At 44.8% G+C, this 18,239-nt stretch overlaps 1 protein-coding gene across 1 annotated transcript in view; it reads left to right on the forward strand.

Moving 5' to 3' along the window:
• Positions 1-1,968: 1,968 nt before the first annotated feature.
• Positions 1,969-18,239, forward strand: part of NEDD9 (neural precursor cell expressed, developmentally down-regulated 9) — a 99,914-nt gene continuing 83,643 nt past the window's right edge. The window contains exon 1 of the mRNA XM_077809115.1: positions 1,969-2,076. Within this exon, the coding sequence (XP_077665241.1) occupies positions 2,074-2,076 (3 nt within the window). The 5' untranslated portion in view covers positions 1,969-2,073. The remainder of the gene's footprint in view (positions 2,077-18,239) is intronic.

Here is an 18,239-nt window from a genome sequence, read left to right on the forward strand (position 1 = left end):
TAGGGATGACCCGTGGACACCAGACAGACTAGTGTGGAGCATTAAAGAGGACAAAAGCCTTAGTTGTTTATTCTTCCTTCCCCAATGGAGATGAGTCATACAAGTGAAATTCCTCTCCTCAGCAGAGTTTGCAGCTTAGAGCATAAGGGGCTTGGGGGAAGGGAATAAAAACCCCTAATACAAAGGAACTGTATCTCTATGCTTGGATTCTGAGGGGCAAGGTTTTCTAGGAATAAGCAAGAGAACCGCAGTGCTTAGCCTGGGTTAGCCCTAAAGGACATATAGAGCTTGCTTATTAAAGAAGCTTCTATTTAGGGTGACCAGATAGCAACTGTGAAAAAAAGGGACAGAGGGTGGGGGGTAATAGGCACCTATATAAGTAAAAGTCCCAAAAAACAGGACTGTCCTGATAAAAATGGGACAGTTGGTCACCCTATTTCTATTACCTTTTGAAACATAAGATTATAACTCATTTGTGTGTTTAGGTTCATTTGCTTTAACCTTGTAAATAACTCCTTTGTTTTCTTTTCCTGTACCATAAATCTTTAGATGGTTTATTATAGAATTGGCTACAAGCATTGTCTTTGGTGTGAGATTTAATGTGCAACTGACCTGGGGTAAACGACTGGTGCTTTGGGACTGACCTGAATATTACTATGATCCTTGGTGTAAGGAATCATCGGTCACGCAGTTATACTCACCTGGTTGGCAAAACAGACTGGAGTACCCAAAGGGACTGTCTGAGACTCCATGTTATGTTTGATACAGTAATTGGTTGATGAAATCCAAGTAGAGAACTCTCAGCCAATTTGGGGTGTATACCCTAGTTCTTAACAGTCTGCTCGGAGGCTGGTACTCATGCTCTTGAGCCACTGCAAGACATCTTGACAATCAGCTCAAAAGTTAGCTTATAAACTCTTCAGTGCAGAGAGAATCCCTTAATTGAATTGGCTCGTTAGCACTGACCCCCCACTTGGTAAGACAACTCCCATCTTTTCAGATACTGTGTATTTATACCTCCCTACTGTATGTTCCACTCCATGCATTTGATGAAGTGAGTTTTAGCCAATGAAAGGTTATGCCCAAATAAATTTGTTAGTCTGTAAGATGCCACAAGGGACTCCTTGTTGGTATTGCTGGTACAGACTAAGCACGGCTTCCACTCTGAAACCTTATATTTATATGGTTTGTACAGTGCCAGTCAGGTCCTTGCTTTAGGTTCTACTGCAATACAATGCTAATAAATAATATGTTACAAATATCATCTTAGCTATTAAAACTGAAATAATTTGTCAAATCCAGTTTACTTTTCACTATTTGTGCTCTTTACCCTATGTATTTCTCTCAGCTTGTGCAATGAAAACAGAGTTGTTGGTTTCACTTTGGTTCGCAGTCATTTTCTAGCTAATTACACTTGTGAGTTCTCAAGAACTAACATAAAATTATAACGTTTGGGCTGAAAATAGCTTCTGGAATGTTTCTTTGGTTAAAGAAAACTTTCTATTGGCCACGTGTGAATATAATAATAAAACCCCACCGAGTAAACTAAGGGATAAAATACCAAGGCTTTTCAGATTTGCATGGGTAAATTAGCCTCCTGCAAAACAGCCTTGCCCTTCGACATGCCTATAAGGAACTATGTGCTGCTAGTTGAGAAAAAAACATAAAGCATGTGAGCACTGGCAGTGTTATTAAAACTCATACCTCAGACAGAAGTGAGATCCATTTGAATTTATTCCCCTGCATCAGTAGCAGTTTTGTGGGCAATCCCAGTACAGCTCAAATTGGCAGGTTGGTAACGTCATGGAGAAGAGATTTTTCCCTCTTTGATCATCTGCAACACTGTGTTTTAATAACCTTTTGTTTCAGAGTGACAAAGTGCTCGTGTCCATTTAGAAATATTTGGAACAAGGAAATCCTGGAAGTGAAAAGAAGACCTACAATAGAAAGGACAAAAATTAGCCAATATACCAAAATGCTGGATTTCCCATAGAGATTGTTATCTTCAAGACACAGAGCCCCTGTGTTCCTAGGATTAACATGCTGTAGGTGGAACGTCAGAAACATTGGATAATGGTAAGTTTCATTTTCAATGAAGTTAAAATTCATTTTAATTCAAGTTAAGCATTTTTTTTTAAAATTAAGCTCAGCAAGGAAATACTTTGTCCTCTTAAACAATGCAAACCAAACACCCACCTCATTTAGAATTCTGACTGCTCATTGTTAGGGTTTATCGCAACCAGTCATACTTAGGTTTAGGGCTGTTGAGAATCAGTAGTTCTGTTTTGCCTTGAATACTGCCCAGAACTGTAAGCCATTATTGTAGCTATCTCCTTAGTGAACACGTTACCAAGATTTCCTCATGCATATAAAACAATAAAACACATTGTTCTGGTAAGTGGGTCAATAAGCTTGTAACAGCTAATTTAAGTATGATTTGATAATTGGCATTTTCTGTCTGTAACATAACTTTTGAAGAATGCATCCAATCAATTCCAAGATTTCAGGAAATTGTTCTAGGCATCAATGGGAAGAAACCTAGTTGATTTTGGCGACAACTGGAATCTTGGAAAAGCCTGATTTACACACAGTGCTCATTTGGAGCACCCTGCTGTTGCCTGAGTGGTAGCATTGCGACATCAGAGGTGACTCTCCACACCCTTCCGTTAGCTCATTTCCATACTTCAATCCCATTAGCTGCAGTGAGTCAGCAAATGAAACTGCAGGTCAAGACAGAGGTGCTTTGACAGAGCTGTGTGTGCATGTGGGGGGATGTGGGATTCAGGACTGGAATAGCACGGGTTATACTGGCTGAGTAGGAGTGAGGCTGGAGGTTTGCACTGTGATTCCCTCCAAACTTTGCCTGGATCAGGAAAAAATCATTTACCTTTGCCTCGCCATCCCCGAAACCCCTAGGGGACCAGTAGCATGCCAAATGCACGGCAACTCATAGGTAAGCAGTGTAGGTGCTTCGGCAGCTATACTTTGTAAGTGCTAACCCTGGTGGGTCCCAATGACCACTCAGGCACATGGCTATGTGAAAGGCTCTTTTACTAGGACTGGCAAGAAAGGGGAAAGTTTGCAAATACTCTAGGTACAGAGACTTGAATAGTTACAATTCAAAGTGAGCAATGGTGGTTCCTGTGTGGGCCCCTGGGGGCAGTCCAATCAAAAAATCAGGGCTCTTCAGGCTTAGTGCCTGAGGTGTCCTCTCCAGTCTCTATTCTATGCATATACATGCTTGCAGGTTTCCAGGACAGATTCAGTTAGTGTCTGTCATTGGGGCCCCTCTGCACTGGCTCACTGCCCACCCCAGAAGTTTCACATGCAGACCTACAACCAGCTGTAGTGTCCGACAGTCACAGTCTGTTCCATACACAGCTCTGCATCCATTCCTGCCTCCAGCTTCTCTCCAGCTCCCTGCTTGCCTCCTGGCCACTGTTTCAGCTTCCTTGTGTAAGTGGGGGAATAGTCCTGCTATTGTGGGGAACTTTCCTGGCTTCTGCACTACCCCGCTGAAGTGGGCTAGCGAAAGGATCTGAGTCCTCGCTCCCACTTCCTTTACCCAGTGGCCTCCCTGCCCTTGAGGACTCCCCTTCCACTCTCCTGTCTGGCAGAGTCCTCGTAACCCCAACAAGACTCCCAGCCCTGCTGTGGTCATCTAGGACAGGGGCTAGGGTGTCCCCACTCCGGAGTACTCTCTCTGCACTGGGCACTTCTCTGACCCACTGACCATTACATACAATTTAAAGCAAATGCAAGTTATTTAATCAACAATTAATTTTAACAAGAATAAGGAAAAATGGGAAAGGTTAAAGGAAACACATCAACCCGCTCTGTGGCAGGGAACATCACAAACAGCATCTCTGGAATGCTAGGGCAGTTCACAGTCTGTTCCTTGTAAGTCCCAGGCCTTCTTCTCAGGCCCTGGCTTTGCTGCAGGGATGCTGTGGGTTGGACACTTGCTCTGGTGGTGACCACAAGCTCTCAGTGGTAGGACCCTTCTTCCCAGTGTCACCCCCGCGCTGTCGGGGTTACGATCCAAGCCTGGCCTGCAGAGACTCTTGGCTGAGGCGTCTCCCTGTGCTGGGCCCGCTGCCCAGGGTCCCCCTCACTGTCCCCAGCTGCTCACCGCACCCAGCTCCGGACTGCTCCAGCCCCAGCTCCACCACTCTGTCTCTGCACTGCTGCTCTGCCTCTCTGCCTCCAGCTCCCAGGGCTGCTTCTTTGGCCCCTCTGGTTGCTACAGCTCTGCTCCCAGGACAGGGTCTGCTCTCTCTGGGCTGCTTTTCTGGTCCCTCTGGATCTGGAACAGCTCTGCTCCCCAGCTTAGCTTGGGCCCCTGCTTTCTCCTTAGCTCGGCCCCACTCGGTCTGTCCCAGGCAAATCCAGGGCACGTGGAGGACAGGACCTCCCTGGCCTCCTGACTCCCTGATTAGCCTTCTCGCCCTGTCATTCAGGCTGACCTGGAGCATTGGCCTCTCTCCGTTGTTCCTGGGGACTGTCAGTCTCAGGGTCTTGATTTCCCATAGACCCTTTCCTTTTTAGTACTGGCAGCGAGCCAACCAAAACACCCCACTGAATGTTAGTAAGGGGGCAACAGTCCCCTTACACTTGCAGCTCTTTGCTGCCAGGCAGCCACCACTCCCAAACAGAGGCCAGCCACTTCCTGGTTAAAGAGCCTTTTCCCTCACTTGGCCAGGGAAAGGGAAGTGCAGGGGGGAGGGAGCTGTATACCCCTGCTTTGCAGATCCATCACAAGTTCTACAACTGGGGAAAGATGACCTAGAAAGGCATCAAGGTTTGGGGAGGGAGAACAGAAAATATTAAACAGCAGCCTGGGATGTGGGGGAGTAAAAGGCAGCATGGAGGGTGCAAGCCTGGGATGGGGGTGGGGACAGAGGAGGGGATTGAGGCAGCAGAAACTCACTTCAATGGATCTTATTTTCCTTTGTCTCTCATTGGCTGGGGGGAGGGGGAATTCTCTCAGGGCTGTAAAGCACTTGGAAATCCTCAGATGGAAGGTGCTCTATGAGGGCAGGGCATTTGGGGTCAGGGATAAAGACTGCATTCCTCCCCTCTCACCACCTGCTAGTCTGGCCTACATAAGGAATGAAGTGCATAACCCTCAAGTAAATTAGCTGACACTCCTATGCTACATGTGCTTCCTTAAATAAGTCATTACTGCTTCCCCAGCCAGAAAATACCACCCATTTCTCAGTATTCTGAAGTCTTCTTTTCTTATGTGTTCTGGTTTACAAGTGTTTGGAAATGGAGTCATTGATTAAATTACAGTCCCACACTCCTGCCTTAAGTAAAACTCCTACTAACTTCTATGGGATAAGAATATGATAAAATAGAATAAAATAATAATCTGAATAAGCAGCATATAATCAAGGCCAAATGTCATAATTATGTAACATTTGTCCAAACCAGACCATTTTACTAAATCAGGCGTCATCTCATTCACTATCAGACTCATCCAAGTGATAGAACTAGGCCACCTTTCAGATAATTCAGATTCAGACAAAATTTAATTGTTTCATATTTGGATAACTAGCTGCAAATCTGGGAGGAAAAATGTTCTTATCTAGTGGTATAATTTATAGTGGTGTGTCCATTAAAGGCATTAGGCCTGATTCTGTTCTCACATATGTAAATTGTTTAGGCCAGATCCCATTCATTCATAGCTAGGGATTATCTTGACATGAGAGAATCCTCAGTTCATGTAGAGTCAGTGTCAGGGGCAGGAAAGGGTATGGCTAGACCACATAGTGATCCTCATTCACACAATAACCCTTGAGGTTGCTCTAACTATTCTATGGTCCAAAACAGCCCATGGATGCCTCCAGATTCGGGAGAAGGCCAAAATAATGGACATCACATCGGCTCAGGTCCTTTGTGGAGCATAGCTCAGTTGCATCCAAAGATCTGGCCCATTGAGTTCGGTGGAGTTACTCCTGGATTACACTGACATGAGTAAGATCAAAATCAAGTCCATACAGTTCAAATACACTGTACCCAGAATCCAGATTGACATCTGGCAGAATGTCAGCTCACTTCTACTAAATGGATCAGGGAGTGACTCTCTTATGTTGTCTCTACCAATGCACATATCACTTTAGAAGAGAGATGTGCTGCAATTTCAGAGTTGTTGATTTGTGCTAGCTTCATACAGACAGAAAGTCCTTTATTTAATAGCAAAAATTAAGTAGGACTTCCTCACCACTTCTTATTATGTGTGCCTTCTTCTACTGCTTTTTGTCTCCTGCAGCACCATTGTCTATACCCAGTCTTCCCTTGAACAGGAATAGTAACTGAGCAAAGCTCTAGAACCAAGCGGGAAACCAAATATCCACGTTTGGGTTGTGTTTCAGTTTGGCTCATTAGAAAGAGAAGCCCAAAGTTGCAAAGATCAGATCTGGGCTCACTCAAATTCCAGAGGAACCAGGGGTCAGATCTGGTGTTCCAGTACAGCCTCACCTCCATTTTTCAAAGAAGCTTATAATCAAGCTCCACTTTAGATGCCATAACAGTTGTGTTTATTTACGTTGATTTCCTCCTCTTTTACTAGCCCCATCGCAAATGAAAGTCAGAGGCCTACAACCCTCTTCTCAGACACCTGTAACCCTGTATAAATAATCACAGAAAATATGCCCTGCATAAGTCATGTCAGTTATACAATTAAAGATATTTTCCTCTGGTGATGTAGTTTTATTGAAGTATAAATCACTACTAAAAAGCAATTTAGTGCAGACAGGAATTTTATTGGGGGATGCAGATCCCCTGGGCTTGTCTGGAAAATGAGAACCATACTCAGAGATGCTGGTGTAAGATTCACAGGGGCTTTACAAAGGCCTGTCTAGACTGAGATTTAACTTTCACATTTAAATCAAGTAAAATAGCACTGCATTGGATCTGATTGCATGGAGCATTCTGTGTTCGATTAAAGAGATTTTATGAAGCCCAGTCACACTGCAGAAATTAAGCTCTCAGAAAAGAGCACTGTTGAATACACAGAAAGTAAACAGGATTTGAAATGCATCAAATGACCTCTGAGTTCAGCAGGGTTTCATTTTTTTCCTTCCAAAACCCAGGAACTTTCCCTTTTTAGATACAGGTGGAGCTGAATGATGTTTTCTGGAGTTTTTGTTTCCTTCCAAACTCACTTGGTGATTCCAATCCCTGTAGCAAACCCTGTTGCCTACTCTGTCCCCATATCTACTCTAGTGACACCATCAGAGGACCCAACCACATCAGCCACACCATCGGGGTGCATCCACCTACACATCTACTAATGTGATATATACCATCACGTGCCAGCAATGCCCCTCTGCCATGTACATTGGCCAAACCGGACAGTCTCTGCGCAAAAGAATAAATGGACACAAATCAGACATCAGGAAAGGTAACATACAAAAGCCAGTAGGAGAACACTTCAATCTCCCTGGACACTTAATAACATATTTAAAAGTAGCCGTCCTTCAACAAAAAAACTTCAAAACAGACTTCAAAGAAAAACTGCAGAGCTACAAATCATTTGCAAACCTAACATCATTAATTTGGGCTTGAACAGGGACTGGGAGTGGCTGGCTCACTACAAAAGCAATTTTCTCTCTTGGTGTTGACACCTCCTCATCTGTTATTGGGAGTGGACCACATCCACCCTGACTGAATTGGCCTTGTCAACATTGGTTCTCCACTTGTAAGGAGCTCCCTTCTCTTCATGTGCCAGTATATTTATAGGTTTCAGAGTAGCAGCCGTGTTCGTCTGTATTCGCAAAAAGAAAAGAGTACTTGTGGCACCTTAGAGACTAACCAATTTATTTGAGCATAAGCTTTCATGAGCTACAGCATCCGAAGAAGTGAGCTGTAGCTCACGAAAGCTCATGCTCAAATAAATTGGTTAGTCTCTAAGGTGCCACAAGTCCTCCTTTTCTTTTTTCAGTATATTTATGTATCTGTATCTTTCACTCCATGCATCTGAAAAAGTGGGGTTTTTACCCACGAAAGCTTATGCCCAAATAAATCTGTTAGTCTTTAAGGTGTTACTGGACTCCTCTCTGACATGGAGTCTCTCATATTTCTTTCTACCACTTGTTATCCCTTTGTATTAAAATGAGATCAGATTAAAGATCTGTTTATTTAGGGTTAGATTGTGTTCACATGTGTGGGAGGGTGGAGGGAGAAGAACTGAAATGAGCTTTTTGCCCTGGGGGCCCCTGAACAGGGTCCGAGACACAATCCCTGTCTTTGCATTCTTGGCATGCAAGGAATGAGGGAGTTTAGTATGGACATTGGTACTAGATTTCCCAGAGAGAAACGGTTGAAAGAAGGGCATAGCCTGCTTTATTGTGGTGGTCAGCATAGATGGGGAGCGTGCATGCTGCACACTAGTAACGAGAGGTAATGAAACCTAGGATCCTGCAGCGCTAATGAAGCCATGATATCTGCCTCAGGTCCAAAGCCTCTGAAAGTGTCTGCCAGTGAGTAACAGCAGCCCCTCCTCACTTTCACCTTCCAGCTGGGCACTGGCTTACAGCCACAGCCTCATCCTTCATTTGCAAAAATGGGGATTAGAATTCCCAGTGCTAGAAAATAATATTTTCTCTATATGCCAGTTGTCTGGGAACAGATCCATTCATCTTCGACAAAACCTCAGGACATGGCACATTGGGAAGGTGGCACAGTTTTTCTGCATAGCCCTTATATTTCTGCAGGGTGATATAGAGAACACCAAACCTGTACTTTTTCTTTGTAAGGAAAGACAGAGACCTTGCAGTATTCTGCTAACAATATATGCTTTATTTCCCCACTCTCCTGGCTGGCACACACACATCTTCCTGTTAAGGACTCTTGGTACTAGTGTAGTCTACCACGGCGGTTCTCAACCAGAGGTCTGGGGGCCATGACCAGGTTTGGCCGGCATTAGACTCACTAGGGCCCAGGACAGAGAGCCAAAGCCCTGCAGCACAGAACTGCAGCCCAGGACCCTAAGCCCCACCACTCAGAGCTGAAGCCAAAGACTGAGCAACTTAGCTTTGCAGTGCCCTGGGCAGTTGCACTGCTTGCTACCCATTAATGCTGGCCCTGGCTTTTATATGCAGAAAAACAGTTGCTGTGGCATAGCTGGTCTGTGGAGTTTTTATAGCATTGGAGTGGGGGGAAGAGCTCAGAAAGTAAAAGACTGAGAACTCTTGGTGTACCAGGCATTTCCAGTACTAAAAAATCAGAACTTTATTTAGAACACTATGGCCCAGATTCTGTCCTCCCTCAGTCCTCATGCATTAATGTTGAAATCAGGTAGTTGCATGGAATCAGAGCAAGGGCAGAATTTCACCCTAAATGTACATATTACTACATTACATGGAAGGTTCAAGTTCATGCCCATCTCTAGCTGAAATGGGGTTATATGACTAAACATGATTGCCCTCTGAGTTAGTCAATAGCTTTAGGTGCTAAAAGAATTGACTAGCTAGCAACTGACAGATTTGTCGGACCCTATGAGAGCCAAATGAATTGTACTGATTTAGTCGGGGATTGGTCCTGCTTTGAGCAGGGGTTTGGACTAGGTGAATCATGGCCCTTCCAACCCTGATAGTCTATGATTCTATGATACTTGAATTAATTACCTAGTTAACATCCATACAGCAGATTGCAGATGTGAAGTGCTAAAGTATTATTAAACAGTGTTGCTATCTCTTAAGATTTTTATCTCAAGACTTGCGATATTTGGTGTTTTCCTTAACACCCCACCAGGTTGTGGATTCAATTCTGTGAAAATCTCGGCTTTCACTTTTTTTAAAAAGGGAAGTTTCTAGCTCTCAGAGGATATGTCTTTACTGCACAATGAGTTAGCCTGGGTAATAGGCATCTGGATCTGAGTACCTGGGCTAGCCCAGCCTGTGAGCTGCCACAATCCAGAGCCATACCTAAGTTACTGAGTGCTCACTGGTGGGGCTCTTCCCTGTGTGTGTTGCTAGGACTGCTTGGGGCACAGCCCAGGGTTCTTTGTGGGGCAGCCAACTGAACCACTCTATGCTTCTTTCCCAGTGAGTTGTGGGAGAAATTGTTTGTTCTTCTGGAGGAAATTGTGGGAAAGTACTGGAGGACTGTCAGCACACAAGAGATTTAGCATGCATCCTCAATGCAAAGTGAGCAGGTCACCAGCCTGAGTGAAAGATACTCCCGAGCTCTAGTCTAGACCTCCATCTGGGTCAGCTAGTTTGGGTTGAAAGGACCACTTAACTTGGGTGAGAGGCTTGTGTGTGTGACAGGATGGGGGGTTGGGGCAACACCCAAGTAAAATCCTAGTTAAAACTCTGCAGCGAAGACATACGTAATTGTGGAGAAAGGCTCGAAAACATGAACTCTAAAGGTTCAAAAACCAGAAAGCAAACAAAAAGAACTCAATACAGTATTTATTATTTTTCAATCTGATTGATTGTTTCTGAGGGTGCAATTCATGATTTTTGAATGCTTAGAGTTGGTGCTACTGTTCTCCTTGCCTGCAGAGTCACTCTGAAAAATTCCTCCTCGTTTGTTAACTGTGTCTTTCCACTCTACCTCCATTTCATTCTACTTACTCCTCCCATCCCTTCTGTAACTAGCCTGCCATTGCTGCCTCTGCTAAGACATTTTTGAGTAGCACCAGTTGAAATGTCTCTCAAATTCAAATTAAATTGTCCTTTAAAAAATTCAAACACTTTTTGCAGAATGTATCTCCCTTTTCCAACCAGCTCTAATTTTGGAGGCCTGGTGACTTCAAAAGGAACTTCCACTGGCCCATAGCAGCCAGCAAAGAGGGTTTGGAGGTACTGTTTTCTTTAAAATCTTAGTGGCACAAAGATGTCCACTGCCATTGCTCAGCACCAAAGACCAAAATGAATGGATGTTTAAGTCACCTCTGAGCTATTGTAACAGGTATCCTTTGACTTTAGTTGAATATTCATCCTCAGCCTGAATATCCATCCCACATACATTTTAGCGGTGCCAAATAATGGCTCACCTCAGGCCTGTTCCGAAGCCTATTGAAGTCAGCAAGAATCCTTCCATTGACTTCATTGTGCTTTGAATCAGATCATTGTCAAATGCTTGGCCAGCAACAGGAGGGAGAAAGAAGCATTAATAAACTCATCAAAAGCCAAAGAAAGAGGTTGGGGGAAGTTGGGATAAATCAGCGAGTTGAGAGCAAGAGTGAACAGTTCTTTTCTACAGTCTGCTTTTTTTTTCTTTTTCTTTTTAAAGGTATAGTAACATTTCTTGGTACTAGATTTCTTAGTCTATAGCAGGGGTTCTCAAACTTCACTGCACTGTGATCCCCTTCTGAAAATGACTACAGGACCCTGGGGGGTCGGGGGGGACGCCAAAACCCAAGCCCCACTGCCCAGGGCAAGAGCAGGGTGGGCAAAGCTGAAGCCCAAAGGCTTCAGTCCCAGCTGTGGGGCCTGTAACCTGAGCCCCGCCACCCAGGGCTGAAGCCCTTGGGCTTTGGCTTCAGCCCCGGGCGGTAGGGCTCAGGGTTCAGCTTCAGCCCCAGCAAGTCTAATGCCAGCCATGGCAATCCCATTGAAATGGGGTCATGACCCACTTTGGTGTCCCGACCCACAGTTTGAGACCTGCTGGTCTACAGTGAAAACAGTTGACTCATAGGTTTAAAAAGTGACCTCATTTGAGCAACATTGTTCCCAGCCCAGGTTTCAGGGATTACATCTCACGCTGTCAATAAATCTTTCATTCACAGGGGCAATAGTTTTCAACTCTAACCTCAACTTCTGTATGTTGTTATGTATGTTCCTCTCATCTGAAATACAGAGAGATGAAGGCCCAAAGTAGCAGCTGCCTGAAAGGCACCTAATTACAGGAAATGTTGTGTGGAGAGCTCTAGGTCATTAAAAATTACCATGGAAAAATTTGAGTTAATGTCCAGTGAAGCAGCAAAAGAAAAACAAAATACATCAAAATGGCCTCCTGAAGCAAAACACCAAATTTTAGGGCTCTCCCACCCCAATTACTGATACTGCAAGCTAATCCTTGAATAGGAGAGGGAGAGGGCAGAGAATGTGCTGCTTTCTTTAAAACAAGGAAGGAGTTGCAGGTTTTTACCCTCCTATCTATGACATGTGTAGGTTATGAACCCCCCTTTGCAGCCTGCCTAGGAGAATCCTTCAATGAGGCAATGCCAGGATAGAAGCTCCTCTATCACCGCCCTACCAGCCACCAGTGTAGGGGCATCACCAGGGAAAATGGGCATGCCTGGGTTTTCCCACCCTTGGGAGTGGTTACCAGCCAACATAAAGTAGAGCAGCTGTAATGCTGCTCTGTTTTATGCCTGCAACAACTAGACAGCCCTAGAATCTCAGCTATATAAAGGTGGCAGCTGCTCCATGAATGCCGACAACAACCTTGTATTGCTTCACAGCAACCTAGTCTCCAAGGAATCGTTATGTTCCCCACGGCTCCTCTGGTGGCTCTGCAAATACTGTAGGATCAGGCACACACAGGTTGTGGTCACAATGCTCATCACAGAAGTGCAGAGCTGTGGAGGATACATGCTTCTCACAGAGATGGTGGACATGTGTGTTTGCAGGCTTTTTTGTTTTTGTTTTTTTAAAGGCGCAAAACATTATGGCGTGCAAGACACTGCATCAATGGATATTGAAACCATGTTCCCAGTCACCCCTGTGTGGCTCGTTTGCCCCCATGAGGCACTGCAAACCCTTCCCAAAACACCCTGTGCTAGATGGTGGTGAGTTGCACAGGGGGACAGTTACCCATGGTGCACTGCTCTCTGCATCTATGCAAGCACTGCTAGTGAGGACGCGCACCCCCGACACAAGGAGTGTAGTGTAGACATGCAAAAGCAATTTAATTACTGTGGCATCTGTACACTGAGGTAACTCAGGTTGATTTAATTTTGTAAGTGTAGACTTGCCTTGACAGTATTAACATAGCCTGTTACTCTATAGCCATTAGCCTCTGCTAACATCTCTGTGCCTCAGTTTCTCCAACTGTACAATGAGCAGTTGAGCCTCTGGAAAACCTCTGCTCCTGCCCACTGGGACCATTTGACCAGCCCATCCGCAGCATCAACTGCCTCTTGGTTTTAGTGGCAGCCTCTCACTGAATACGGCAAATTGGGTAGAGGTCAAAAGGTCTCCACTGAGGCTACTGGGCAGGTTGGGAACCAAACCCCAAAACCATGTGTAAAAGCCAGGCCCTCTGGGGGGCAGTGAGGGTCACATGGGACATAGTGGAGAGGAGAATTCCACCAGCTCAGCTCCTTCCCCGTCCCTTGGTGAGCCATCCTCCTGGGGACAAGGCTGAGTCTTTATGGCAACCACATTGCAAAATCAAGCAGGACGTTTAGTTTCCTCTGCAGAAATCTGAAGTGTTTAATATGCATGGGAACTCACAGTCCTGTTTGCAAAGCTTTAACACATATTTACCAGGCATTCGTGGAGGTGCCTAACTCTCTCCCCAAACAACAACAACTTTGTCAAAGCGTTAGGCAAGGTTAATTGGTTACAGTGAAGAAGAGTGGAAGTCAGGACTCCTGGGTTCTATCCCCAGCTCTGGGAGTGCAGGTGGGATCTACTGGGTTCGAGCAGCAGGGGAGGCTGGGACTCAGGACTCCTGGGTTCTGTTCCTGGCTCTGGGAGGGAAGTGGGATCTAGTAGTGAGACGCACTGGTTGTCAGATCTCCTTGGCTCTATTTCCAGCTGTGCCATTGGCTGGTTGACTTAGAGAATCTACTCAGAGGGGAATTTTCAGTGGGGATGTGATGAATGATCTGTGCTGGAACAAAGCCCCCTCTTTATCCTTTGTGGGTTCAGATCAGGTTTCTCTATTGCCATCAGGGCTTGGAAAGGAGACAGACTCCCCCCAGCAGTGCCCACTCCAGTCTTTTTCTGTCTGAATGGGCACATTGGCCTCAGTACGTTCAGTAATACAAAAGTCTAGAGAGAAAATGGCACCCACAAGCCTGGATGAGAACAGCTCCATTTTTGGTTCATTCACCCTCTGGGGTCGAGGCCATGGGCTTTCTGCCCCTGTGCTGCAAAATCAAACAAGAGTTTTGTGGTTTATTCCATGGAAGGGCAGAGGGTTTGGTGTTTGTGGGAGCTCACTCCCATGTTTACAAAGTTTGGGAGTGTCTGAAACATGAGACGTGGCTACAAGGAGCCCAGTCTGATGCAGACTGACAATTCCCATAAATCTGCCACTGAACACATGATGTTATAGCATGGACAATGGGAACTATTTAGAGAGTATTTTAAATGGGAGGAGTGAAAGATGGTCCCTGCTCTATGAGACCAGCACTATAGTTAATGCAGCCCTTGTCCCCTCCGCATCCTGCCCCCATGAATGCCATGCAACCCCATCCCTTTCCCAATACTACCCTCAATGACCCCTGCACAGCCCCCATCCCCTTCCCATCCTGCCCCGGTTTCCCTTGTGTGGCCCAGTGGCCATGCTATGCCTCCCAAAATGTCATTACTTTGAAGGACATTGCAACACCTCTCAAATTTGAGGCAGTCAGGCAGGTAACCTAAGCAGCATTCTGGAAGGGGAGTGAGGTCTAGGGGGTTAGAGCAAGGAGGGACTGGGAGCCAGGACACCTGGGTGCTATCCCTGGCTCTGGGAGAGGAGTGGGGTCCCGTAGTTAGAGCAGGGGAACTGTGTGCCAAGAATCATGGATTCTCTCCTCAGCTCTGCTGCTGAATTCTGGTGTGTGCCTTTAGGTATTCCTCAGTTGCTTTGCCTACAGCTGTGCAAATCAAAATGGGAAACAAACACCCAACAAGGAATGCCTGGTGGGTTCCCATCCCTGCTAATTAAGCACCTGGGCTATAGCTATTGTTTATTCAAAGAGTTAATAAAACATGTCTGCAGCTATTTTCTGCATTAGTTGTTCATTTGGCAGAAATTGATTGCAGGTTGAGAATAGCTATTGTGTTTTGTTACTTATTGGTTTGTTGCTTCCTGGCACTTAACAAAAGAAAGAAGGGAAGATATAGACTGGCTAATGCTTGCTACAGTCTCCACAAGCTGTGGCCCCACTTTGTGCTTATTATCACATCTAATAATCTATACTATGTGCAACAAATATTTGATTTTTCTCCACCACTTTAAAAAGAGTGAATCATCATTCAGAAGATGCTCTCTGTGTTTCAAACCATACAAAATAAACTTCAGAGATGGGCCCAAACCAAAATCCCACATCCAAACACCCCAGAACGTTGTAGGTGCTTTCAGCACACAAAGCTAGAAATTCCCTGCGGTGTATTCTCAAATATTTTATCCAGTCCAGTTGTAAATGCTTTCACCACTGTCATAGAAAGTAACACAGGTGTATCTAATGCCTGATGCAGAATGCGGTGGCTCTAAATTTTCAGCCCAACCACCCACTGTCCTTTTCTGCTGTGATGTTACATTGCAATCTCACATCTAATTTGTTGTCCAATATGAACAAAGGATTTTTTTGACATTACTATTTTTCAGAATTTTCCTTTCCACTGAATATCCATGATGAATATCAAATGCATAGCTTTGGATTTTCCTAGCCTAAGTCCTTTCGTATTATCTCTCAGTAATAAAACAGTACAGTAATAACTGTAGCTGCTGCTCACAACAACCCCAATTTAATATTATTAACAGATATTTTAGAATTACTTCTGGTGTAAGCACACTATACTGTACAATACTTGTTAGTTTGTTCAGAAGTAGTCTCATTATGCTGAGCTTGCAAAAGCAAATTTCATTAGTACATACAATATGAATAGAATCATTCTGTATTTAACTGGCAGGACTATGGGCTACCACTGTATATGTGCATTGTTTTGTATAGTATCATCTTCAAGTTTTCCTATTAATTTCCTGAAAAAATGTGCATTTTACCAAGGGCAAGAAAAGCCCCTGCAACGTCAGATTTAATTGGGACTAATAACTCAATTCCTTCTGTAAAAGAATAAATGAGCAGTTGAAAACACACAGAGATTAATGTACTAATCATCTGTTGGCACAGCACAGCATGGGGAAAAAAGCTAATTAAAAGGGAATTAACAATATGAGGAAGGTCATCTGGGTTTACTATATACAGAAGACAATAGCAAAACACAAGGGTTTGTTATTGCTTTTGTAATGTTATAATTAAGGTCCTAAAAAACAAATATTTCCACCAGGAAATTCAGTACTGAGTGTGTTTGCATATCTAAATTGGAAATAAACCCCTAATGTAGGAAAAACATTTTTTGCAGGAATTCTGGGGCTCTAGGCATCTCCAACATGATGAAGGACCTAGTAGTCTTCTCTTCTCATTGAGCAAGATCCCAATGAAACTTACATCAGTGGGAGGAAGAGTAGGCCCACAGGTGATATGTGGTACTTACTTCCTAGCAAACCACTCAGAGCCAGTGTACTCCCTGGCTGTAACAACTGTGCTGTCAGTGGCATTATAGCAAGGGTGAATTTGACCCACAATATATTTTGTAATAAAAATAATATTTAAAAAAGAAAGAAGAGGTAGGAGCTGCAAAGAGACCCTGATTCAGCTTCTTTTGTTTTTTACTCTGCTCTTGTTCATCAGGGAGCTCAACTCGTGTGTTTGTAAAACTGCGCAACTGCCAGCGAGGCCTAATTCTCTCCAGATGTCATGGTAAATGAGTTTGGTAATACGGTAGTTACAGGCATAATACACTTTGCATCTGAAGCATACAGAGAAATAAAAAGTGATAAACATATCTGCGTAGGCAGGTGTCATCCGTGTTTGAAAGAATGGACACTGGCTCTGTAATGGGGGCAGGGTTCCTCTTCCATGGAGTAGTAAGGGATTCAGCTCAACCATACTTGCTAAATCTCTGGGGAGATTTGTGCTGCCACTCTTTCTCAGCGTTGCCTCTCTTTCAGTTTCATAGCCATTACTCAATTGGAGCTGCACTACCAGGTACTTCTCTGCTGGCTGTTGGACCCAGACTCCACCTGAGAAGTGGAGCGGGGCATGGTAGGGCAATATAGTGTGTGCGTTCGGGGGGAGGAGGGCATTCAGAGTTAGTACTGTCTCACAGGGCAAGGACATGCAAGGAAAATGGGAGAGTCTCCTCCCAGCAACCAGGAGGGGGAAGAGCATAGAGAATATTTCTTTCAGAAGAAGAAGAGTGAGGGAGACCACCCCCACCCACTTCTTTCAACAGCCAAGAGGAGAGCTACTTCCCGGTTTCATCATGGAGCAAGAAGAAAAGTAGCTTTACTTAAGGAATATGGTTTGGTGGGAGACGTTAGGTTGTGGGTTGAATTCATGTTTTGACTTGCCAACGGGTGACAACTAGAAATGTACAGCAGCCACCAAGTTCAGATCTGGATCTGAATTGGATCCAAACTTTTCAGAGTTCAGGGACGTTGGACCTCCCAACAGCCCCAGGTTTCACAGGACTTCCTGCTTTGACACCCAACCCCCCCTATCCTGGTTGAAGTGAACAAGTCCCACATTCAGGGCTGCCCAGCGGGGGGAAAAGGGACAGTTTGCCCAAGGCCCTTCATTTGAAAGGGCCCCAAACTGGGTGGTGCAGTGACCCAGAGCATGGGGGTTGCAGCACCATTCAGGTTTGGCCCGTCCACCCCTCCTTCTCTGTTTATGGAAGGGCAGATGGGCCAAACCTGAGTGGCACAGCATCCCATGTTAGCCGTTTGAAGTGTTGGGAAATATGGGGTCACTAGGACCTTGAGTTTTGGTTAGGTCTACTGTAGAGAATGGGTTCAGCTGCAAATCTGAATCTGGAACCCTGCTGAGCTCTCAAATCCGCCATAGCACATCAGAGTCTGGACCCATTGCTTTTCTCCCCTTAAGAGAAAGTGATGGTGTGCAAAAGAGCACCATTTTCTGCAAGCTAGATGGCGTCTAGTCCCCCGTCTCCTTCTTAGCTCCTTCTTCCTGTTTAAATGGGTCAGTCCTAGGCAAAGCAGAGAGCCTCTTTGATTATACACAGACTGTTCTGATTTTGAGCTCCTGGCTGAACTTAAAGGGGCAGTACACTCCTTCACAGTGGAAGAGAAGACAAAATAAAGCCATCTATTCCATTAGCTTCTAGAAAGGTCCAGTTAACTTTGATTATCACTTCTAACAGTTAGCTTTGGTTGCACTTTTTAAGGTGTTCTTGTTGCCAGGATGGAATCCATATAGAAAATAACCTCTGGAAAAAGTGAGAGACCTACAGGAGACAGTTATTTACTGGAAGTGTAAT

Source organism: Eretmochelys imbricata, chromosome 2 (assembly GCF_965152235.1).
Source record: "Eretmochelys imbricata isolate rEreImb1 chromosome 2, rEreImb1.hap1, whole genome shotgun sequence".
Lineage (NCBI taxonomy): Eukaryota > Metazoa > Chordata > Testudines > Cheloniidae > Eretmochelys > Eretmochelys imbricata.